This window comes from Mobula birostris, chromosome 32 (assembly GCF_030028105.1).
Source record: "Mobula birostris isolate sMobBir1 chromosome 32, sMobBir1.hap1, whole genome shotgun sequence".
NCBI lineage: Eukaryota > Metazoa > Chordata > Chondrichthyes > Myliobatiformes > Myliobatidae > Mobula > Mobula birostris.
The window spans coordinates 22,314,399-22,341,382 of NC_092401.1; the positions used below are offsets into that span (position 1 = coordinate 22,314,399).

At 41.7% G+C, this 26,984-nt stretch overlaps 1 protein-coding gene across 4 annotated transcripts in view; it reads right to left on the minus strand.

Moving 5' to 3' along the window:
• LOC140191196 (uncharacterized) overlaps window positions 1–26,984 on the minus strand; it is a 102,087-nt gene that overhangs the window by 69,751 nt on the left and 5,352 nt on the right. For 3 of the 4 annotated variants that reach the window (XM_072248353.1, XM_072248352.1, XM_072248355.1), the window contains exons 2-9: window positions 20,680–20,775; window positions 19,066–19,185; window positions 18,285–18,422; window positions 5,972–6,112; window positions 4,974–5,114; window positions 3,528–3,668; window positions 1,085–1,225; window positions 87–227 (exon numbers count right to left, since the gene is read on the minus strand). In XM_072248353.1, the coding sequence (XP_072104454.1) occupies window positions 87–227; window positions 1,085–1,225; window positions 3,528–3,668; window positions 4,974–5,114; window positions 5,972–6,112; window positions 18,285–18,422; window positions 19,066–19,185; window positions 20,680–20,775 (1,059 nt within the window). The remainder of the gene's footprint in view (window positions 1–86; window positions 228–1,084; window positions 1,226–3,527; window positions 3,669–4,973; window positions 5,115–5,971; window positions 6,113–18,284; window positions 18,423–19,065; window positions 19,186–20,679; window positions 20,776–26,984) is intronic. The other variant, XM_072248354.1, reaches the window with a different exon arrangement.

Below are 26,984 nucleotides of genomic sequence, written 5' to 3' on the forward strand. Positions count from 1 at the left end.
ATCTTCGGGATAATCTTGGAGAATCAATGACACCAAACCTGCCTTGAGAGATATTCTCCATTTTCATGAAGATACGAAGCCCTTACCTTCACAAACCTTCCCTGCAGTGAGGTTGAGAGTCGCAGTAGATGCCTGATACCCTACAGCACAGTTGCACTGGTAGGAACCCAGTGTGTTGTTGCAAGTTGCAAGTTGGTGACACGGAGAGCATTCACACTCGTCAATATCTGTGTGAACAGACAAAATCCTTCACAATCATAAACATTCTTTGCTCCCTGTTAAACATGTCTGGCATTCTGTGGGACAAAAGTATGGCTCTGCTATTTCACATAATGCAAGCTGGGGCTGATCTTTGGTGGGATACAAGTCCTTGCTTCAATCCTGTCCAGACTATATTGCTCAACCCTTAGTTATGATTGCATTGATACTGCTTCTTACAATCATACAGAACTGCGAAAAGTTATCAGGATAGATGACTCTTTTCAAGATACACTCATCTTCATATGGTCCATCGCTGACTCTTCCCCTCACTCTCAGGATCATGTCCCTGTTCCCAGGGATTACTCGGACCATCACTGAACCACCTCCAAGAGGGTGACATTAGACTGTGCGAGAGTTTGGGAACCAAGACTAGAATAGTAATCAACACGCCAGCTACAGCTGCCACTTCTAGTCACCCCTGTTCCTGGACAATGCAGTACTCTGTCTCCTGTTCCTAATGGAACATGACTGGTCAACGAATTCATTTCCCAAACTCTAAAATATAGAGTCACAAACTTGTCAAACACAGAAAAAGATCTTTTGGCCCATCTCATCCATGCTGACCACAATGAGCTATTCCTATTTGCTTGTGAGTCCCTTTTCCCTTCTCATTTGAACAAATCATCAGATTTATCAAAGAAATTAATAGTAAAAGTAATGATAGCTATCCCACCTCCCCACAACGACTCCCCTGTGTAATTTGCAGAGTGCTGAGTCCATTAAATTCTTCTTTAGTTATAGGCCTCTGCAGCAGAATTGAGGATTGATATCTACAATAAGTTGCGATTAATTCGCCATTTTCATGTTGAGACAATGTCCTTACCTTCACAAACTTTCCCTGCTGTGAGGTTGCCGGTCGCAGGTAATACCTGAAAACCAGTGCTGCAGTTACACTGGTAGGAGCCCACTGTGTTGATGCAAGTTGCATGTTTGTGACAAGGTGAGGACTTGCATTCATCGATATCTGTGTAAACAGGGAAAATCTCTCTCAACAGTAAACATGGATTGCTCCCTTTCATACCTGGGCTCTGTGGGTCGGCATGGAGTAACTCAGCACTGTGTCGTTTAATCGAGAGAAGACCTCTGCTGGAAGAAAGGATTGAGTGGCTATTCTTGGGAAGAGGCCTAATGGCTTGAGAAATAAAATCAGGTGAATGGAGTTAAGGAACAGGAAAAGGCCTTAAGAATTGAGGTGAAAAGGTAGCTGGATGGAGCTAACAGTTATATTGCTACAGATATATAACGTTGAGAATTCTGAGTGACTGCATCACTATCAAGTATGGAGGGGCCAGTGCACAGCACCAGAAAAACATGCTGAGGATTGTAAACTCAGCCGATTTGAATGGGCGTTAGCCAAAACCACCATTTAGGGCATCTTGAAAACACACTGCTTCAAACAGGTGGCATCCATCATGAAGGAACCCCACCACCCAGGACATGCCCTCTTCTCAATACTGCCATCATGCACGAGGTACAGAAGCCTGAAGACAAATATTCAACTTTTTAGGAATATCTTCCCGTCCAACATCAGATTTCTGAACAGACAATGAACCCATGAATATTACCTCGCTATGTTTGCTCTCTTTATTTGCTACTTGTTTTTAATTTTCTAATATATATTTATTACTCCAAGCTATAGCATATTTTATGTATTGCACTGCACTGCTGCAGCAGAGCAACAAATTTCATGACATATGTCAGTGATAGTCAACTGGAATTTGATTTTTCATTCTGTTGGAGCCGTGTATTAAGGCTGTATGTTGCTGGGAGGAAGTGGTCGATGGGGAGGTGTACAGGGTGTCCGTGGCTCTATTGAATACTAACGTGGCTCTGAGCCTAGGCTGGGGTTGGACACATTTCAATCCCAGTACTTTGCCCAGCCGCTCCACTGAATGGGTTCTGCGAGTATGACTTTGCCCAAGTGGGAATTTGGGATGCAGGACTGGAAAAGTAATGACTATGGCAGCTACAGCTGATGTTAATGGTTGTGATGGAAATCAATTGTCTCCAGACTACCTCACTGGTCTCCTGATTCCAAGGGATCTGCTTGATGAATAAATTCATGTCCAAAATATTCAAAGGCACTGATGAATAAAAATCCCTTCGTAATCCAACACACACAATTTATCGGAGGGATTTACACAGTGCAGACACTGTCTGTTTATTCTTTACTTCCAAGAATATCTTCGGGATAATCTTGGAGAATCAATGACACCAAACCTGCCTTGAGAGATATTCTCCATTTTCATGAAGATACGAAGCCCTTACCTTCACAAACCTTCCCTGCAGTGAGGTTGAGAGTCGCAGTAGATGCCTGATACCCTACAGCACAGTTGCACTGGTAGGAACCCAGTGTGTTGTTGCAAGTTGCAATTTGGTGACACGGAGAGGATTCACAGTCGTCAATATCGGTGTGAACAGACAAAATCCTTCACAATCATAAACATTGCTTGCTCCCTGTTAAGCATGTCTGGCATTTTGTGGGACAAAAGTATGGCTCTGCTATTTCACATAATGCAAGCTGGGGCTGATCTTTGGTGGGATGCAAGTCCTTGCTTCAATCCTGTCCAGACTATCTTGCTCAACCCTTAGTTATGATTGCATTGATACTGCTTCTTACAATCATACAGAACTGCGAAAAGTTATCAGGATAGATGACTCTTTTCAAGATACACTCATCTTCATATGGTCCATCGCTGACTCTGCCCCTCGCTCTCAGGATCATGTCCCTGTTCCCAGGGATTACTCGGACCATCACTGAACCACCTCCGAGAGGGTGACATTAGACTGTGCGAGAGTTTGGGAACCAAGACTAGAATAGTAATCAACACGCCAGCTACAGCTGCCACTTCTAGTCACCCCTGTTCCTGGACAATGCAGTACTCTGTCTCCTGTTCCTAATGGAACATGACTGGTCAACGAATTCATTTCCCAAACTCTAAAATATAGAGTCACAAACTTGTCAAACACAGAAAAAGATCTTTTGGCCCATCTCATCCATGCTGACCACAATGAGCTATTCCTATTTGCTTGTGAGTCCCTTTTCCCTTCTCATTTGAACAAATCATCAGATTTATCAAAGAAATTAACAGTAAAAGTAATGATAGCTATCCCACCTCCCCACAACGACTCCCCTGTGTAATTTGCAGAGTGCTGAGTCCATTAAATTCTTCTTTAGTTATAGGCCTCTGCAGCAGAATTGAGGATTGATATCTACAATAAGTTGCGATTAATTCGCCATTTTCATGTTGAGACAATGTCCTTACCTTTACAAACTTTCCCTGCTGTGAGGTTGCCGGTCGCAGGTAATGCCTGAAAACCTGTGCTGCAGTTACACTGGTAGGAGCCCACTGTGTTGACACAAGTTGCATGTTTGTGACAAGGTGAGGACTTGCATTCATCGATATCTGTGTAAACAGGGAAAATCTCTCTCAACAGTAAACATGGATTGCTCCCTTTCATACCTGGGCTCTGTGGGTCGGCATGGACTAACTCAGCACTGTGTCGTTTAATCGAGAGAAGACCTCCGCTGGAACAAAGGATTGAGTGACTATTCTTGGGAAGGGGCCTTATGGTTTGAGAAATAAAATCAGGTGAATGGAGTTAAGGAACAGGAAAAGGCCTTAAGAATTGAGGTGAAAAGGTATCTGGATGGAGCTAACAGTTAAATTGCTACAGATATATAACGTTGAGAATTCTGACTGACTGCATCACCATCAAGTATGGAGGGGCCAGTGCACAGCACCAGAAAAACATGCTGAGGATTGTAAACTCAGCCGATTTGAATGGGCGTTAGCCAAAACCGCCATTTAGGGCATCTTGAAAACACACTGCTTCAAACAGGTGGCATCCATCATGAAGGAACTCCCACCACCCAGGACGTGCCCTCTTCTCAATACTGCCATCATGCACGAGGTACAGAAGCCTGAAGACAAATATTCAACTTTTTAGGAATATCTTCCCGTCCAACATCAGATTTCTGAACAGACAATGAACCCATGAATATTACCTCGCTATGTTTGCTCTCTTTATTTGCTACTTGTTTTTAATTTTCTAATATATATTTATTACTCCAAGCTATAGCATATTTTATGTATTGCACTGCACTGCTGCAGCAGAGCAACAAATTTCATGACATATGTCAGTGATAGTCAACTGGAATTTGATTTTTCATTCTGTTGGAGCCGTGTATTAAGGCTGTATGTTGCTGGGAGGAAGTGGTCGATGGGGAGGTGTACAGGGTGTCCGTGGCTCTATTGAATACTAACGTGGCTCTGAGCCTAGGCTGGGGTTGGACACATTTCAATCCCAGTACTTTGCCCAGCCGCTCCACTGAATGGGTTCTGCGAGTATGACTTTGCCCAAGTGGGAATTTGGGATGCAGGACTGGAAAAGTAATGACTATGGCAGCTACAGCTGATGTTAATGGTTGTGATGGAAATCAATTGTCTCCAGACTACCTCACTGGTCTCCTGATTCCAAGGGATCTGCTTGATGAATAAATTCATGTCCAAAATATTCAAAGGCACTGATTAATAAAAATCCCTTCGTAATCCAACACACACAATTTATCGGAGGGATTTACACAGTGCAGACACTGTCTGTTTATTCTTTACTTCCAAGAATATCTTCGGGATAATCTTGGAGAATCAATGACACCAAACCTGCCTTGAGAGATATTCTCCATTTTCATGAAGATACGAAGCCCTTACCTTCACAAACCTTCCCTGCAGTGAGGTTGAGAGTCGCAGTAGATGCCTGATACCCTACAGCACAGTTGCACTGGTAGGAACCCAGTGTGTTGTTGCAAGTTGCAAGTTGGTGACACGGAGAGGATTCACACTCGTCAATATCTGTGTGAACAGACAAAATCCTTCACAATCATAAACATTCTTTGCTCTCTGTTAAACATGTCTGGCATTCTGTGGGACAAAAGTATGGCTCTGCTATTTCACATAATGCAAGCTGGGGCTGATCTTTGGTGGGATACAAGTCCTTGCTTCAATCCTGTCCAGACTATATTGCTCAACCCTTAGTTATGATTGCATTGATACTGCTTCTTACAATCATACAGAACTGCGAAAAGTTATCAGGATAGATGACTCTTTTCAAGATACACTCATCTTCATATGGTCCATCGCTGACTCTTCCCCTCACTCTCAGGATCATGTCCCTGTTCCCAGGGATTACTCGGACCATCACTGAACCACCTCCGAGAGGGTGACATTAGACTGTGTGAGAGTTTGGGAACCAAGACTAGAATAGTAATCAACACGCCAGCTACAGCTGCCACTTCTAGTCACCCCTGTTCCTGGACAATGCAGTACTCTGTCTCCTGTTCCTAATGGAACATGACTGGTCAACGAATTCATTTCCCAAACTCTAAAATATAGAGTCACAAACTTGTCAAACACAGAAAAAGATCTTTTGGCCCATCTCATCCATGCTGACCACAATGAGCTATTCCTATTTGCTTGTGAGTCCCTTTTCCCTTCTCATTTGAACAAAGCATCAGATTTATCAAAGAAATTAACAGTAAAAGTAATGATAGCTATCCCACCTCCCCACAACGACTCCCCTGTGTAATTTGCAGAGTGCTGAGTCCATTAAATTCTTCTTTAGTTATAGGCCTCTGCAGCAGAATTGAGGATTGATATCTACAATAAGTTGCGATTAATTCGCCATTTTCATGTTGAGACAATGTCCTTACCTTTACAAACTTTCCCTGCTGTGAGGTTGCCGGTCGCAGGTAATGCCTGAAAACCTGTGCTGCAGTTACACTGGTAGGAGCCCACTGTGTTGACACAAGTTGCATGTTTGTGACAAGGTGAGGACTTGCATTCATCGATATCTGTGTAAACAGGGAAAATCTCTCTCAACAGTAAACATGGATTGCTCCCTTTCATACCTGGGCTCTGTGGGTCGGCATGGACTAACTCAGCACTGTGTCGTTTAATCGAGAGAAGACCTCCGCTGGAACAAAGGATTGAGTGACTATTCTTGGGAAGGGGCCTTATGGTTTGAGAAATAAAATCAGGTGAATGGAGTTAAGGAACAGGAAAAGGCCTTAAGAATTGAGGTGAAAAGGTAGCTGGATGGAGCTAACAGTTATATTGCTACAGATATATAACGTTGAGAATTCTGACTGACTGCATCACCATCAAGTATGGAGGGGCCAGTGCACAGCACCAGAAAAACATGCTGAGGATAGTAAACTCAGCTGATTTGAATGGGCGTTAGCCAAAACCGCCATTTAGGGCATCTTGAAAACACACTGCTTCAAACAGGTGGCATCCATCATGAAGGAACTCCACCACCCAGGACATGCCCTCTTCTCAATACTGCCATCATGCACGAGGTACAGAAGCCTGAAGACAAATATTCAACTTTTTAGGAATATCTTCTCCTCCACCATCAGATTTCCGAACAATGAACCCATGAATATTACATCGCCATGTTTACTCTCTTTATTTGCTACTTGTTTTTAATTTTCTAATATATATTTATTACTCCACCCTATAGGATATTTTATGTATTGCACTGTACTGCTGCAGCAGAGCAACAAATTTCATGACATATGTCAGTGATAGTCAACTGGAATTTGATTTTTCATTCTGTTGGAGCCGTGTATTAAGGTTGTGTGTAGCTGGGGGGAAGTGGTCAATGGGGAGTTGTACAGGGTGTCCGTGGCTCTGTTGAACAGTGACGTAGCTCTGAGCCTAGGCTGGGGTTGGACACATTTCAATCCCAGTGCTTTACCCAGCTGCTCCACTGAGCGGGTTCTGTGAGCATGACTTTGCCCAAGTGGGAATATGGGATGCAGGACTGGAAAAGTAATGAGCACGGCAGCTATAGCTGATGTTAACAGTTGTGTTGGAATTCAATCCTCTCCAGACTACCTCGCTGGTCTCCTGTTTCCAAGGGATCTGCTTGATGAATAATTCATGTCCAAAATATTCAAAGACACTGATTAATAAAAATCCCATCGAAATCCAACACATACAATTTATCGGAGGGATTTACACAGTGCAGACACTGTCTGTTTATTCTTTACTTCCAAGGATATCTTCGGGATAATCTTGGAGAATCGATGACACCAAAACTGCCTGAGATAAACACTCCATTTTCATGAAGATATAAAGCCCTTACCTTCACAAACCTTCCTTGAAGTGAGGCTGGCAGTCGCAGTAGTTCCCTGATACCCTGCAACACAGTTGCACTGGTAGGAACCCAGTGTGTTGTTGCGAGTTGCAATTTGGTGACACGGAGAGGATTCACACTCGTCAATATCGGTGTGAACAGACAAAATCCTTCACAATCATAAACATTGTTTGCTCCCTGTTAAGCATGTCTGGTATTTTGTGGGACAAAAGTATGGCTCTGCTATTTCACATAATGCAAGCTGGGGTTGATCTTTGGTGGGATGCAAGTCCTTGCTTCAATCCTGTCCAGACTATCTTGCTCAACCCTTAGTTATGATTGCATTGACACTGCTTCCTACAATCACACAGAACTGCAAAATGTTATCAATATAGATGACTCTTTTCAAGATACATTCATCTTCATATGGTCCATCGCTGACTCTTCCCCTCCCTCTCAGGATCACATCCCTGTCCCCATGGATTACTCAGAGCTTTACTGAACCACCTCCGAGAGGATGACATTAGACTGTGCGAGAGTTTGGGAACCAAGACTAGAATAGTAATGAACACACCAGCTACAGCTGCCACTTCTAGTCACCCCTGCCCCTGGACAATGCAGTACTCTGTCTCCTGTTCCTAATGGAACATGACTGGTCAACGAATTCATTTTGCCAAACTCTAAAATGTAGAGTCACAAACTTGTCAAACACAGAAAAAGACCTTTTGGCCCATCTCATCCATGCTGACCACAATGAGCTATTCCCATTTGCTTGTGAGTCCCTTATCCCTTCTGAGTTGAACAAATTATCAGATTTATCAAAGAAATTAACAGTAAAAGTAATGATAGCTATCCCACCTCCCCACAACGACTCCCCTGTGTAATTTGCAGAGTATTGAGTCCATTAAATTCTTCTGAGGTTCTGAGCAAGGCCTGGGGAAAGAAGAAGGTATTTTTGAACAGGAAATTAATATATTTTGATCAAGATAACCCCCCAGTTGTCCTACAGAAATGTAAGGAATATTCTGAAGCAATGTGAGTATTAAAGCAAACAAAGATTCGCCTCCAGACTCCGTACCCTGCTAAACTATGAGTGTTTTATGAAGACAGGATGCAGGTGTATCAGACAGTGAAAGGGGGGACTGCAGACATGAAGGACAGAGAGTTGCCTGTCAGCATGATCAAACCGAGGGAAAGCCTGGCTGAGCAGCTATCCCACTCTGCTTGGGAATTAGTGAGAGAATCGAGAAAGCAGGGGATGGGAGGAAGGCGAAAGAAGAATATCTGGAAGAGACTGTGTGTTTTCAGAAGACAGCCCTCACTGTCTCCAAAAGAGTCACAAGGTCTGACTAATTTCAAAAGTGTTGATCAGCTAAACAGAAGGAAAAATAGACGGTGCTATACTTAACTCCAGAAATACATATTACAATATGGAATTTATATTACTCAATTATTTTATTTTTTATTCATTCATTTGCTTCTTTTTCCCCACCTAAATCAGAGTATATACATGGGAGGAATACACAGGGAAGTCTTTTCTGTGTAATGGATATAGATTTTTTCATTTACTTTTATGGGTACTGCAGTGGGGGCCCTCAGCTCACAGGTAGGAGAGGCTATCCCGCACGGCTAGACGCTTCCTCTAGCTCAATCCAGGGTCATCTACTAGAGACCTCAGCCTTGGAATCACACCTTCGTTACCATTCTTTTCATTCGTGTTTCTTGGTTCTTATTTGTTCAAGAAGTAGATCGACTAAGTTTTATTCTGCTAATTTCAATGATATACTGACAGATAAATACACATGGCAAAGGACAAAGTAAAATTCATTTCTTTTAATGTCAAAGGGCTGTTAAATCCAATCAAACACTGTAAGATTCAGTCAAAAATGAAGAAAGAACAAGCCCATGTAGTATATTTACAGGAAATTCAGTTAAGTGATAATGAGCATGGAAAACTAAAGAGAATGGGCTTCACTAATTTGTTTTTCTCATATAACCCAGGACATAGGAGAGGAGTTGCTATTCTCATCTCAAGCAAGCTAAATTTTGAAAAAGTATTCAAAATGGGAGATAAGGACGGCAGATATATTCTGGTAAGGGGGAATATAGATGGAAATTCAGTTATTCTATTGAATATATATGCACCCCCAGGAAGAGATATTACTAATATTACGGTAACGGAAACAGAAGGTCTCTTGATATGCAGGGGAGATTTAAATTTACGTTTGTACAATTCCAACCAAAGTTAGACTCCTCCAATAGAAAAACCTATGAAACAAAGTCCTTACATAAGAAAGTTAACACATGTTTTGAGGACGTTGGTCGAATTGATATATGGAGGGACCTTTTCCCTGACAGAAGCGATTACACTCATTATTCTGCCCCCCCCCCCATTCTGTATATACAAGATTAGACAATTTCATAACATTTGGAAAAGATAAAAACAAAATAAACACCTGTGGAATTGGGACAATAGATGTAAGTGACCATGCGCCTATATATTTATCTGTTGATTTTGACCAACAACCAAAGAATACTATTTGGAAACTAAATTCAAGTCTACTCAATGATCCCTATTTTAAGGAACAAATTAAAAAAGAAATTGGTCTTTAGTTAGAATTCAATGATAATGGAGATGTTTCACCATATCTTCATATAAGAAAAAAATAAAGAATAAAACCGAGGAATTACAGAATAAACTGAAGGAACTAGAAAAAAAAACACAAATTGAGTTTGGCACAGGATACATTAGAGAATATTTTAAAAATTAGGAATGAAATTAATAGTTTGTTTACATGAGAAATCAGGAAAAATTTACTGTTTCTGAAACAGAGACACTATGAAAGTGGATCTAAATCTGAAAATACTGGCATGGACACAAAAAAAAAGGTAGCAGAAAATACAATTCATAGAATTAGGGATCCAAGAACAAAAATGATAAAAAAAGAAGCTAAGTGAAATTCAAGAAGCTTTTGAAGTGTTTTACGAAACATATATTCCAAAGTCGAGGGGGAAGCATAACCCAAAATGGACACCTTCCTGAATTCTCTAGAGTTACCCATTTTAAGCGAAGAACAAAATGGAACGATGACTACTGACATAACTGAAGCTGAACTAAAAACTGCAATTAGTAGGCTTAAATTAAACAAGTCACCAGGATCAGATGGATATACAGCAGAGTGGTGTAAAGAATTTAAAAATGAGTTAATTCATATTTTACTTCCCACATTGAACTGGGTTCTAAAAAAGGTGCAAATGCCACCTAGCTGGAAGGAGGCGATAACCTCAACTATACCAAAAAAAGGCAAGGATAAAATGGATTGTGGGTCTTTTAGACCAGTATCTGTTTTTAATGTGGATTATAGATTATTTACCTCTATCATGGCCAAACGATTAGAAGAGTTTCTACCCACACTGATACATAATGAACAGACAGGTTTTATACAACATTGCCAAACACAAGACAATATACGAAGGACACTTCATATTATTTTTCAGATACAAAAAAATAAAATTGAAGTAATAGTGATCAGCGTGGACACTGAGAAGGTATTTAATTCGGTTAATTGGAATTTCCTTTACAGAGCTTTACATAGATTTGGTTTACATGACACAATTATTAAAACTATACAGGCACTATATGGCAATCCTACTGCTAGGATTAAAATCAATGGATATTTATCAAATAGATTTACCCTAGAAAGGGGCACAAGACAGGATTGTGCATGGTCACCGCTACTCTTCACATTATATCTGGAACCATTAGCTCAATACGTTAGACAAAATGAAGATATCAGAGGAATTACTATTAAAGGGACAGAGCATAAATTGACCAGTTACGCAGATGTTATTTTGATCTATCTAGGGCAACCAACATACTCTTTACCTAAATTGATGCAATCCTTTGAACAGTATGGTCAATTATCAGGATACAAGATCAACATAGATAAAACCCAATTACTTTCATATAACTATAGCCCACCAAGAGAAATTGAAATTAGATATCCCTGGGAATGGCAAACAGAGTCTTTCAAATATTTGGGCGTCATTATGCCAAAAGATTTGGCAAAATTATCAGAATGCAATTATCCGCCTATACAGTATATAAAAACAATTAAGGAAGATATAACAAGATGGAATCTAATTCCTTTTTTTAGTCTCAGTTCAAGGATTGAATCCATTAAGATGAATATATTGCCCAGACTATTATATCTCTTTCAGACCCTACCAATAGAGATTAACCAAAATTAATTCAATGAATGAAACAAAATGTTATCAAGATATATGTGGCAAGGTAAAAGGCCTAGAGTTTGTCTCAAAAGTTTGCAATTAGCCAAGGAAAAGGAGGGATGGGGCCTACTTTCTCTTAGAGATTATTATTTTGCAGCACAGTTGAGAGCTGTGAAATGCTGGTGCAACCCATCATATGACGCTAAATGGAAAAACATTGAGGAGAGGATACTTTCCATCCCCATACAGGCAATTTTGGCTGATAACAACCTGCAAAGATACACAAATACTATTGATAACCCATGGGTGAAATGGACTCTTAAAATATGGAAAACTATTATGAAAGTATATAAACTAGAGGGAGATATTGCAATTCTTAAATGGTGTGCATATGACTCGGATTTTACGCCGAATATACTGGATGCTAGATTTAAGGACTGAATAGCTAAAGGAATAACAGTTCTTTGCAATATAATGAAGGAAGGAACACTGTTCAGTTTTGAAATGCTTAAAGAGAAACAATTATTAGAAAAACAAGACTTTTATCGGGATTTACAGATGCAACAGTATGTTAATAGGAGGGTTAAAAATGTAACCAAGTCAAGTACATGTTTGATAGAGCTATTTAGAAAAGCATATAATTCAGATAATGGTAGTAAAATCATTTCAAGCGTGTATAAGGGTTTGTCAAATCTTAAAACACATTCCACTTCATACATCAAAACAAAATGGGAGAAGGAAGGAGGGATAATTATATCTGAGGAAGAATGGACAATAATATGGAGGTATCAATGGAAGTGTACCAGTTCACAGAAATGGAGGGAGTTTGGATGGAAAAAATTGATAAAATATTTTATTACACCTCCTCAGAAATCCCATTTGGATAGTAACCGCCCTGTTTGCTGGAGAAATTGTGGAAATCAAAATGCGAACCATTGTCATATTTTCTGGGATTGCCCCGTTATCAAAGGCTATTGGAGTGAGATACACAATGCCCTTCAAGACATCTCTAAATGTGAAATACCCTTAGAAAGTAAGACCATATGTTTTGGGTATATACCTCAAGAGTGGTTGAAAAGAGATGAATATTTAATGAATATACTGCTGGTGGCTGGTAAAAAGACTCTTACCAGGAAATGGTTATCACAGCAGAGCCCAACTTTAAATGTATGGATGGAAATTACAATGGATATTTACAAAATGGAGAAGACAACAGCATCTGTTAATCATAAGTTGGAACAATTTGGTTCATACTGGGAAAAATGGTTTAACTACATAACACCTCATAGGCCTGATTTTATTCTCACAAATCAATGAATATGTTGTAAAAACAAAACAATCACTCCCTACTTGTACATAGTTTTCTCCTTTTGCTTGTTCTTTCTTTCATCTCCTTTCTATACATGTATATCTCAGATAAATATGATGTGGATATTTGTGGCAAATATGAATATATGATCTATATGTACAGTGTCTGAAGTACATCTTATGGAAATGTTTGTTCAATGATGAACTTCAATAAAAAATAAATTACAAAAAAAAAGAATAATAACCATAACAGAATCAATTAAAGATGCCCAACTAGGGCGGTCACCCAGAGTGCAGAAGACAACAAACTCTGCTAATAGAAACAGAAATAATAATAATAATAATAAATAAGCAATAACTATCGACAACATGATATGAGGAGTCTTTGAATCTGGTTCTGGGAACATGTCAATGATGATGCAAGTGAAGTTTCGTGACGTTATTTCCTTTGGTTCAAGAGCCTGATGGTTTAGCGGTAGTAGCTGTTCCTGAACCTAGTGGTGTGAGTCCAGAGGCTCTTACACCTTTTTTCTGATGGCAGCAGTGAGAAGAGAGCATGTCCTGGTTGGTGGTGGTCATGGATAATGTATGCTGCTTTTCCCATTATGGCCTGGTCTGTAACCACTATTTTTTGTAAGATTTTCTGTTCAAGACCATTAGTGTTTCCATACCGGGCTGTGATGCAGCAAGTAAATCTACTCTCCACTACACATCTATAGATGTTTGTCAATGGTTCTATGCAATGGAGTTTGGTAATAGATGAAATTGACTCAAGTTCATCTACCCACCTCTAAACATCCATGGAAGATTGTTAACGCTTTATGAAATGAAGTTTGGGAATTGACTCAAGGAACCAAATATTCAGTTGTCTGCTGGAAGCTGAGATGTTTGATACCCTGTTCTCCGCCCCATGGGGCTGTCAATAACAATGTGGAAGGTCTGCAGTGGCCCCACTTTTCTCTGCTGCTGCTGCTTTTCATGGGGTGGGAGTTGGAAAGGGAAAAACGACTCTCATCGCTCCAGTAATCTTTAACGTGACTGCACCAAGACCAGGTTTGGTCACATTCAAGTCTTAGTTCATTGCCTCATCCCTCCCTGAATCTGCTCTGGAAATACTCAGCTGGTCAGGCAGCATCTGTGGGTGAGAATCATAACACTGGGTGCTTCCAGCATCATTCTTTGTTTCAAATTTCCAGCATGCTCTACACTGTATCCTACATTTTTATTTCTATTTCTTTCTAACCATGCACATTCAACTATTAACTGGATGCTTTGTGTCCCCTTCACAAATCTGGTCTCCATCATATCAGTGACCCCTCCTTCTCTTTTTTTCCAGCTCTTTGAACCAGTTTCTCTCTCACAGCTGCTGTCTGATCTTCTGAGCTTCTCCACTCTCCATTTTGTAGTTCAAATTTCACCATTTGCAATATTTAAGACCATAAGACCATGAAATCTAGGAGCAGAATTCTGCCATTTAGCCCATAGAGCCTACTCTGCCATTCCATCATAGCTGAATTACGATCCCTCTTCACCCCATTCTCATGTCTTCTACCTGTAACCATTGGCACCCTTACTCATTAAGAACCTCTCAAACTCCACTTCAAATATACACAATGACTTGGAGCTAAGGGCTTAAGAAGAAGAAGAACCATTCGGCTCTTGAACCAAAGGCAATAATTTCTGTCAGTAGATGAATCACAGTGTTGTATATGCTGACAAATATGTACTTTGATAATAAATTAATTCAACTTTGATTATGATGTTGATCGATGTGGGAATTTAGGATTCTGGACTTAAGCAGTAATGACCATGGTAACTAAAACTGTTAACCAGCTTGGATGTGGTCCTAAGGGTTGTGTTGATGGTGGTTTCGTGTTTTCAAACGATCTGTCTGGTCAATATAGGTAGATGGAGCTAACAAATTGCTACAGATGTACAACAGAGAGCATTCTGACTGACTGCCTCACCGTCAAGTATGGAGGGGCCACTGCACAGCACCAGAAAAACATGCCGAGGGTTGGAAACTCAGCCAGTTTCTATGGGTGTTAGCCTCACCACCATTTAGGGCATCTTGAAAACACACTGCTTCAAACAGGTGGCATCCATCATGAAGGAACCCCGCCACCCAGGACATGCCCTCTTCTCAATACTGCCATCATGCACGAGGTACAGGAGCCTGAAGACAAACATTCAACTTTTTAGGAATATCTTCCCCTCCTCCATCAGTTTTCAGAACAGACAATGAACCCATGAATATTACCACACTTGTTTTGTTCTCTTTATTTACTACTTAATTAATTTTTGAATATGTATTTCTGACCAATTTATAGTACGTTTCATATATCACAGTGTACTGCTTCAGCAAAGCAACAAATTTCACAACATACCTCGGTGATCATAAACCTGATTCTGATTTCTGTTTGTGCTGGAGCCGTCTCCTGAGGCAATAAATTCCACAGATTCACCACCCTCTGCTAAAAAATTCAAGGGACTACAGCAGGGGTCCCCAACCTTTTTTGCACTGTGGACCGGTTTAATATTGACAATATTCTTGCGGACCGGCCGACCAGCGGGGTGTAGTGTTAAACATGACCGGAATATAGGTGATAAATCAACTATAAGTCACTTACAAGTGGCTAATACACTCAATTTAATTTCTAAGGGGGTTTATCTAATGAACTTAATATTAAGCACACAGTGCATATTTTCCTCACATGAATATAGTGATAAGTGAATTATAACAGTGGTCCCAAACCTCTGGGCCGCGGACCAATACATTGCCGCGAAGAATTCAGCGGTTCAGTGGTAGCCGGAATTCACCCAGCACATCTTTAAGAAAAAAGCCGAAATAAACAAGCCGATTGTGTTGCCTCTGATCTGGGCCGGCATCAATTAGTTTGTTTATTTCGGCTTTTTTCTTAAAGATGTGCTGGGTGCGTTCTGGCTACCGCTGTACCACTGCATTCTTTGCGGTCCGGAGGTTGGGGACCACTGAATTATAAGTCACTTATAAGTCAATAGCATCATAACATTTTAAGTAACGTTTGGATATTAAACACACAGCGCATACTGTCCTTGTGTGAACATATTAAATCATTGCAACACACCAATATCGCTGAATCAGTGGGAGCCCTGGGCTTGTTTTCCTGCAACAACTTGGTCCTATCGAGGGTTGATGGGAGACAGCGATACTCGAATGGGTTCCTTATGTCCACTCTATTTGGCAATTTAGTTTTCATTGCATTCATTGCAGAAAACTCCACTTCACAGCGATATGATGTTGGAAATGGAAGCAACATTTTCAGTGCTTTCGTGGCTATCTCAGGATATTCAGCCTTGACTTTGATCCAGAATGCCGGCAGAGATGTTATGTCAAACATATTTTTCAGCCCACCGTCATTTACAAGCTCAAGGAGTTGATCTTTTTCCCACGCTGACATGGGAGATCACCGGAAACATTCACAAATGGGTCACGGACCCATTCCTTTGCACGTCTTGGGTCACTGATGACCTCGCGTGCGTTAAAGTTCAACAGTGGGCGTGACAGGGTATGAGGAAAGGTGCAGCTGGACTCATATCGTTTCATATCGCCAAATCATATTGTTTCCTCGCAGCCCGGTATCACGTGCTTTGCGGCCCAGTGGTTGGGGAGCACTGGACGACAGGCCTAGAATCATCAAATGCTCCTCATATGTTAATCACGTCATTCATGGGATCATTCTCTGGACCCCCCCTCCATTGCCAGAACATCTTTTCTTAGATAAGGGGCCCAAATCCGTTCTGAGCAATGCCTTCTCAAGCCTCAGCATTACATTCTTGCTTTCATATTCTAGTCCTCTCTTTTATTCAGCATTAATAACCAGAGCTGTCCAAAGATCTAAAACCCCCACTTTTTTTTTTGCCTTACCTCATCTTTAATATTTCCTCTCAAGGCAGCAGCAGCCATGAGATTATTCTTTAATTTTAGGAAATGCCCCAACACTGCGACATATTTCTCGCCAACTATTAGTGACAGAAAATCACTGTTTTTTGAACGCAAACACACACAACTGATGCTTCAGCAGAATCCGGTCAATTAGGGAAGCCGTTTTTGGGACAACTCTTAAAGAACAAAAACTAAATTGAGAAAATAGCCTCATTTCCTTTCAGTATTTGGGACAACTATGCTGCTTAATTGGGGTAGGAGCTTTTCCAAACAGTTTCTAACTAGTGTGATTCACATCCACTTGCATGGCCGTTAGACACTGCGCTTTGCTTAGAGCAATCAGCCTTTTAGTAGCGTCAGTTACATGTGTTTGTGTTCAAAACACAATGACTTTTGTCATTGAAAGCTGGCAAGAAATTAGCAGCAGAAAAATTCAGAACTGTTTTGCTCAATGGAGTTTCAACCGTTCTGACTTGAAGATACCAGACATGGCCAAGAGTGAAAATGAAACCATATCACTACTTCAACAAATTAGGAATTACAAAGGTATGGACAATCATTATGAATATTATCAATAAAAATGAAGAATTGGAGGATGCAATTGTCCAAAGTAATCTATAAAGGCAGTCTGTTGTCTACTACAAACGTTTGTAGCTGTCTGCACTGATTTTGTTCATTTACAGCCAATCAGAGGTACACAGCAGATTAATTCCTCTGTTGATAACTATTAAGAATTAATACACAGTGTTATAGTACTCTAGTAGTACTGGCGGTATACTAATTCATCTGCATTTCATTTAAATACGTAAATTGTTAGTTAAATGATAGCTTGACATTTTAATAAGTTTTAATATTTCCATGACAACCACTGATTGGACCAAAATGTGCTGGTCTTGATGCGTCCCAATTATCAAGAATCCATTGTATTTAAAAACTCTGCTCTCAGCAGAGTATAGCGTCCAATATACACACACCTATGCATGATTGACACTAGTTAGAAATTGTTCGGCAACCGTCTACTGCCCCAAATAAGCTGCATGGTGTCCAAAGTAACTGAAGGGAATCTTGGCAATGTTCACAATTAGTTTTTGTTTTTTCAGTGTTCTCCCAAATAAGTGGCTGCCCCAATTAACTGATGGCCCAATTAATCAGAATCCACTGTATGTAATGTATGTTTTTCTTGTGAATGACTCTTACATCATGCCATGTGCCTGTGATGCTGCTGCAGGTAAGACCGTAAGATCAAAAGACATAGGAGCAGAATTAGGCCATTTGGCCCATCTGGTAAGTTTTACATTGTACTAGAGCATACATCTATTTGTGCATATTACAATAAACTGAACTTTGACTTTGACCTTGACCATCCTGGAGATTGGCAATTTGATCTTTATTCTATGTCACAGTTATTTATGGTCATTACCTTCACAGCTCCTCCTTCCGCTGGAGCCAGCCTTCTCAGTCGACTGAAAACCTGTGCTGCAAATACACTTGAAAGACCCATCTGTGTTCTGACAAGTTGCTTCCTGGGCACACAGAGTGGAAGTACATTCATCGATATCTGTGCAGACGGAGAAACATTTCAGGGATCTTTCAACTACACATTAGGGTCCCTTCGTTCTTCAATATTCCCTAGTGTCCCACCATTCATGGTATATACCCAACCTTCAAGATCTCCACCCTCACACTTATCAGAGTTAAATTTCATCGACCACTACGCTGCCCAGACTTCTGTACAAACTCCTTACAGATGCACTGGAAAGGAACTCCAAACTCTGAAACCTCGAACTGTAATAGCGTTGCACTACTCTACCATAGCGCCCCCTAGAGTCATGGAAAAGTACAGCACAGAAGAAGCATCAGCCCATCTCGTCAATGCCATCAACCTGCACTGGTAACCCTCCATACCCCTGCTATCCATGTACCTATCCAAACTTCTGGTGATGACAACTCCTTCCACACTCTCACAACCCTTTGAGCGATGAAGATTCCCTCATATTTCTCGGTTTGGAGACCCATCCAACCTCAGTGGAAAAGTCCTGTTTGCATTTTCCCTATCTACAATATACCCCTCGCAATTTTGTTTCATTCACAGTCTCTAACATAGTGGTCGCCAACCAGTCGATCGCTACCTAACACATTCACAACCAACAATTCAGATCTAAAAAATCATTCTTGATTTTATAGTTATTTAAAGTCCTCACCTTCACAGTCCTGATTGACTGCGTTGTACCCTTGCTTGCATTGACACTTGTAAGAACCAGCTGTGTTCCAACAGCTTTTGCGAGGTCCACATATAGCAACATTTTCACATTCATCGATATCTGTGTAAAGAGGAAAAGTTCTTTACAATCGTAAACATTTTGCTCTCCATTACAAGTGGATTCTACTGTAGTTGATGGAATTTAGAAAATAACATCAGGGATGCCACGGTAGTGTAGCGGTCAGCACAACGTTATTACAACTCAGGCTATTCCGGAGTTCAGAGATCCATTCCGACAATGTCTGTGAGGGGCTTGTACATTCTCCCCACGAGTGTGTGGATTTCCTCCAAGTGTTGTGGTTTCCTCCCAATGTCCAAAGATGTACTGGTTGGTAGGTTAATTGGTTATTGTAAACTGTCCTGTGATTAGGGTAGAGTTAAATAGGTGGGTTGCTGCAGTGTGGCTCATTAGATCAGAAGGCCTGTTCCATACTATATCACTAAATAAATAAATAATATTAAAGTTGACTTTTGTAGCGATATGATTTTTAAAAAGTGCCAGATTTTCTTCAAAACCATTTGGTTCATACATATCCTTCATGGAAGGCCACCCACTCTCTCCACTGGTCGATGTGTCAAGTCCAGACCCATCAATGTGCTTGACACATACATTTCGATCCCATCTTCACACCAGGGACACCCCCCTGAATATTGTGCAGCACTACCGTCACATTAAATCAACTGGTTAAAAAGGCCTCTGGTGTGTTGGCCTTCATTAGTTGGGGATTTGTGTTCAAGAGCTGTGAGGAAATATTGCAGCTCTATAAAACTCTAGTTACACCATATTTCACAATTATCCATACTGGAATTTATTTAATTACCAGAGAGGAACTCAGAGGGATCTTCAGAGGGATCAATATACAGTGCTGTGCATTCAGAAATGCCCTTCTACACACCATTGTTGTAACACATGGTTATTTGAGTTACTGTCACCTTCCTATCAGCTTGAACCAGTCTGGCCATTCTCCTTTGACCTTTCTGTTGTGTATTTAATAGCTCAGAAATATTTGTGTAATATTGTAAATATATTGTTTGAGTAAGTGTTCTGGTTCATTTAAACAAAACTAAATGTACATGAGTTATCCCTGGCTCTGGCTCTGTGGTTTTGCTTTTAATTCGTTTTGTGTTTTGGAGTTACAAAACATAACACTTTCTCATTACAAGGTGTTTTCACTCACAGAACTGCTGTTCACTGGATGTTCTAGAGTCTGTCATGTGTGAAAATCCCAGGAGATCAGCAGGTTCTGAGATACTCAACCCACCCTGTCTGGCACCAACAATCATTCCACAGCCAAAGTCACTTACATCACATTTCTACCCCATCCTGATCTTTGGTCTGAACAACAATTGAACCCTTTGACCATGTCTGCATGCTTTTGTGCATTGAGTTGCTGCCACATGATTGACTGATTGGACATTTGCATTAATGAGCAGGGGTACATGTGTACCTAATAAAGGGGGCACCAAATGTACATTCATTGAAACCATTAAATGGACTGTATCACCCATTTAAACCTCAACCAAACTCAGTCACCTGAGGGAATTTAAAACTCACCGAAACATTTGTTTTGTGATGGTTCAAATCGATGACCTGGTTGACACTTGTGATTTTGGGACAGAATGTCTTGGAACATACCACAGCACAAGATAACTAGAAGAATGAAAATGAAGCTGTTAGACTTTGGTTCTGTCATTTTTACTCCTTCCCTCCTGGAACACAACACCCCAATACTGAACATAGCCAGAGATGATGACAACTGTGGGACGGTGAGAGAGTTAATAGCCCCACCTCCTGAGATGGGCAAAACCAGACTTTGGATTGATGGCATTGATCACAGGAGTGTCTGTGCTTTGTTCTCAGTGACCAAAATCCAGCCACCGGTATTGACTTCTGACACCGGTCTCCAAAGCTCACATAACTCCACATCACCTGCTGACGTTATCTGCACTGATTCAGGAGGCTGATGGTTAAGGGTAATAACTTCCTGAACCTAGTGGTGTGAGAACCAAATTTTGCCTTCTTTTGTACTTTGATTGTTTGTTAGTCTTTGTTTATGTAGAGTTTTATATAAATTTTACTGTATTGCTTTATTTCCTTGTAAATGTCTTCAAAAAATGAATCTCAGGATAGTACATGGTAACTTACCATATGATAATAAATTTATTTTGAACTTTGAAGTGATAAATATTAACTAATATCCAAACAAGGTGTTATGAGATAGTATTCATGAGTTCATGGACATTTCAGAAATCTGGTGACTGGACTGATGGCGGCTGTTGGGAAAACATTGAGTGTGGGTCTTCAGGCTCTGTACTGCTTTGCTGATGGGACTATTGAGAAGAGGGCAAGTCCTGGATGGTGCGATACAGGAGCCTTAGGTCCCAATAACTGTTCAGGAACAGTTATTACCCAACAACCATCAGGCTCCTGAACTACCATGGATAACTTCACTCTCCTCAACGATGAACTGATTCCACAACCTATGGACTCACTTTCAGGAAGTCTACGTCTCATGTTCTCTGTATTATATATTTACTTTTTTTTATTGACATGATTTGAACTCTTTTGCAGATTGCTTGTTTGTCAGTATTATTTATGATGTTTAATAAATTCTATTGTATTTATTTATGTTCCAGTTTTTGCCTGCAAGAAAATGATTTCCAAAGTAGTATATGGTGACATATACTTATTTTGATAATAAGTTTACTTTGAGCTTAAGATTTCCAGTTTAATTGTAATTTTCTCTCAACAATGGAACTAATTATTTTCCATCCCATCCCTCCAAAAGATGAACTCCAATGATTGGAGTGCTGTCCCATTGGAATTCCCAGCAAGTTCCACAGCATCAACATCAACACAACATATCCTGGGCCCAATACATTGATGCAGTCGTGAGGAAGGGACATCAGTCGCTACACCTTGTTAGGAATTTCTGTGGAGGAGAGTGGTGCGACGGGTTGCATCACCACCCAGGATCAAAAGAGTCAGCAGACTCAGCCAGTTCCATCACAGACACCACCCTCCCATCATCAAGGACATCTGCAAAAGACAACACCTCAAAAGGCAGCATTCATCATTTGGGACCCACCCCCTTCTCATTACTACCATTAGAGAAATGGTGAAGATGCACACTCAGCATTTTACGAACAGCCTCTTCTCCACTATCTTCAGATTTCTGAATGGCCCAAGAACCAATGAACATTACCTCACTTGTCCTTCTGTTTGTACCATGCATCTATTTTATAATTTATCGTAATTTTATGTCTGCTCTATAATGCTGACATGAAGCACGAATTTCATGTTATAGAAGACAGTGATAATGAATCTGGCTCTGATCCTTTTGTGCCAGTTTCCCAAGGACTCAATGCCTTGATTTTGCAAATACTTACAGTATCTATTTGCACGTTAAATATTCCTAATGATCCAGCCTTCACCATCCTTGGTGAATTCAGAGCTCCAGAGGTTCACTGTCCTCAGGGAAGAAATTTTTATGCACCACAACATGCCATCACTGGGGGTAAATTAGGTTACCCTGGAATTTGGAAAGAAAGATTTGGAATTCCTCTCCCCGGGACAGAAACAGATAAGGGGTTAGAGTTGCAAGACAAAGGTCAGTCATTTTCCTTGTAACTAAAACGCGAGAAAATCTGCAGATACTGGAAATCCAAGCAACACACACAAAATGCTGGAGGAACTCAGTGGGCCAGGCAGCATCTGTGGAAAAGAGTAAACAGTCAATGTTTTGAGCCAGGACTCTCCAATAGGATTGGAACGGAAGGGGAGAAGTCAGAGTGAGAAGTTGGGGGAAGGGGAGAAACAAGTACAAGGTGGCAGGTGATAGATGAAACCGTGAGAAGGGGAGGAGGTGAAGTAAAGAGCTGAGAAGTTGATTGGTGAAGGAGATAAAGGGTTGCAGAAGGGGGAATCTGACAGGAGAGGACAGAAGACCATAGAAGAAAAAGAAGGAGGAGGAACACCAGAGGGAGGTGATGGGCAGCTAAGGAGATAAGGGGAGAGAGGGAAACAGGGAATGGGGAATAGAGAATGGTGAAGGAAGGGTGGGGGGAACAATTGCCGGAAGTTCAAAATATCAATGTTCACACCATCAGGTTGGAGGTTACCCCGATGGAATATAAGATGTTGTTCTTCCAACCTGAATGTGGCCTCATCGTGGCAGTAGAGGAGACCATGAACTGACATGTCAGAATGGGATTGGGCATGCAATCCAGAATTGAATTGGGTGGCCACCGGAAGATCCCATTTTGTGGCAAATGGATCAAGGGTGCTCAGTGAAGTGTTCTCCCAGTCTACGTCGGGTCTCATGAATATACAGGACACAGGGAGCACTGGATACAATACATGACCCCAGCAGACTCACAGGAGAAGTATCACCTCACCTGGAAAGACTGTTAGTGGCTCTGAATAATAGTGAGAGGGGAGGTGTAGGGGAAGGTGTGACACTTGTTCTACTTACAAGGATAAGTACCAGGGCGGAGATCATTGGAGGGGGGATAAGTGGACAAGGGAGCCAAGTAGGGAGTAATCCCTGTGGAAAGAGGAAACTGGTGGGGGCAGGGAAGATGTGCTTGGTGGTGGGATCCCATTGGAGATGGCAGAAGTTACGAAGGTTATGTGCTGGAAGTGGAGGCTCGTGGGGTGGTAGGTGAGGAACCGTATCCCTGGTGTAGCAGGAGGAGGATGGGGTGAGGGCAGATGTGTGCAAAATGAAAGAAATGAGGGTGTGGGCAGCATAAATGGTGAAGGAAGGGACGTCCCTTTCTCTGAAGAAAGAGGATATCTCAGTTGCCTCATAAGCAACTTCCCCCAACTTCTCACCCTGACTTCTCTCCTTCCGTTCCAATCCTATTGAAAAGCCTCAGCCTGAGAGTGGGTGCAGGATGCAGCACCAATGCAGTCGTCAATGTTGTGTAAGTAGAATTTGGAGGATGATGCTTGTGTAGGCTTGGAACATGGACTGTTCCACGTAGCCGATCAAAAGGCTGGCATTTCTGGGTCACCTGCGAGCGCCCATGGCTGCATCTTTAGTTTGGGAGAAGTGGAATTAACCAAAGGATAAATTATTGAGGGCAAGAACCGGTTCTGGAAGACAGAGGAGAGTGGTGGGAAGGGAAGTGTTTGGGTCTGTTGTCCAGAAAGAAGCAGAGAGCTTTAAGGTCCTCCTGAAGGGTGATGGAGATGCATTGGGAATGGACACTCATGGTGAAGATGAGACTATCAGGGTCGGGGAACTTAAAGTCATTGAAAAGATCAAGAGTGTGTGAAGTGTCATGGACGTAAGTTGGAAGGGACTGAACCAGGGGCACAAAACAAAGTTGAGGTATGCAGCCACAAGTTCAGTGGGACAGGAACTGGCAGAAACAATGGGTCTACCTGGACAGTCAGGTTTATGGACTTTGGAAAGGAGGTAGAAACGGAAGGTGCGGGGTAAGGGAACTCTCAGGTTGGTGGCAATGGGTCGGAGATCCTCAAAGTCGATAAGGTCAGCAATGGCGCACGAGACAATGGCCTGGTGCTCCTTAGTGGGGTCCTGTTCAAGGGGCAAGTAAGAGGAGGTGTCTGAGAGTTGCTGCCTGGCCTCAGCAAGGTAGAGGTCAATCTGCCAGACTACTACAACACCCCACTTATCTGCGGGCTTGATGGTGAGGTGGGGTTTAGTGCGGAGAGAGTGGAGAGTTACACGTTCAGAGGGACTGAGGTTAGAATTGTAGAGATGAGTGTTGAAGTTGATATGGTTTATGTCCCATCGGCAGTTAGAGATAAAAAGCCCCAGAGCAGAGTGTCCAGGAAGAGAAGGAGGGTTGAAGACAGGAGAAGGGGTCATCGGTACAGGCTGAAGAGTCCTTGCCAAAGAAGTAGGGACAGTGATGGCGACAATGGAAGAAGAGCTCGGCTTCACTGTGGGCATGGCGGGTGCAGGGGGACAAAGGTGAGGCTCTTACTGAGGGCAGGACGTTCCGCCTCAGAGAGGGGAAGGTCAGACAGAATTGAGAATATCCGGTATGGATGAGAACTGTGATCAGAGAAGGGAAGAAGTTTGGTAGTACCTGAGGAGGGAGGAGGGTTGGGGTGTTCTGTTATCACCTCACTGTTCCAACTCATTGCCTGTAAGACACCACTAAATGTCTCTAGCAGTAAGAAGAAAGTAGGCACTCTGATGGAAGAGGGAAGAAGACGGAGGCCCACAGCACAATACGGGTCCTTCAGCCCACAATGCTGTGCTGAACACGTACTTACTTTAGAAATTACTTAGGGTTACCCATGGCTATTTTTCTATGTTCCATGTATCTATCCAGGACTCTGTTTAAAGACCCTGTTGTATCAGCCTCCACTACCGTTGCTGGCAGCCCATTCCACACACTCACCACTCTCTGCCTAAAAAATTTACCCCTGACATCTCCTCTGTAACTACTTCCAAACACCTTAAAACTATGCCCTCTCACAATAGCCATTTCAGCCCTGGGAAAAAACCTCTGACTATCCACGCAATCAATGCCTCTCATCATCTTGTACACCTCTATCAGGTCACCTCTCATTCTCTGTTGCTCCAAGGATGAAAGGCTGAGTTCACTCAACCTATTCTCATAAGGCATGCTTCTCAACCCAGGCAACATCCTTGTAAATCCCCTCTGCACCTTTTCTATAGTTTCCACATCCTTCCTGTTGTGAGGTGACCAGAACTGAGCACAGTACTCCAAGTGGACTCTGACCAGGGTTCCATATATCTGTAACGTTACCTCTTGGCTCTTAAACTCAATCCCATGGTTGATGAAGGCCAATATACCATATGCCTTCCTAACCACAGAGTCAACCTGCACATCAGCTTTGAGTGTCCTATGGACTCAGACCCCAAGATCCCTCTGATCCTCTACACTGCCAAGAGTGTTACCATTAATACTATATTCTGCCATTGTAGAATACCAAAATGAACCACCTCACACTTATTCGGGTTGAACTCCATCTGCCACTTCTCAGCCCAGTTTTACATCTATCGATGTCCTGCTGTAACCTCTGACAGCCCTCCATGCTATCCACAACACCTCCGGCCTTTGTGTCATTAGAAAATTTATTAACCCATCCCTCCACTTTTTCATCCAGGTCATTTATAGAAATCACGAAGAGAAGGGGTCCCAGAACAGATCCCTGAGGCACACCACTGGTCACTGACCTCCCTGCAGAATGTGATCCATCTACAATCACTCTTTTCGTTCTGTGGGAACGCCAATGCTGGATCCACAAAGCAAGGTCCCCTTGGATCCCATGCCTCCTTGCTTTCTCAATAAGCCTGGCATGGGGTACCTTATCAAATGCCTTGCTGAAATCCATATACACTACATCTACTACTCTACCTTCATCAATGTGTTTAGTCACATCCTCCAAAAATTCAATCAGGCTTGTAAGGCATGACCTGCCTTTGATAAAGACAGGCTGACTATTCCGAATCATATTATGCCTCTCCAAATGTTCATAAATCCTGCCTCTCAGGATCTTTTCCATCAACTTACCAACCACTGAAGTAAGACTCACTGATCTATAATTTCTTGAGCTATCTCTCCTCCCTTTCTTGAATAAGGGAACAACATCTGCAACCTTCCAATCCTCCAGAACCTCTCCCATTCCCATTGATAATGCAAAGATCATTGCCAGAGAATCAGCAATTTCCTCCCTCACCTCCCACATCTGGGGTACATCTCGTCCGGTCCCGGTGACTTATCCAACTTGATGCTTTCCAAAAGCTCCAGCACATCCTCTTTCTTAATGTCTATATACTCAAGCTTTTCAGTCCCCTGTAAATCATTCCTACAATTGCCAATATCCTTTTCCGTAGTGAATACTGAAGC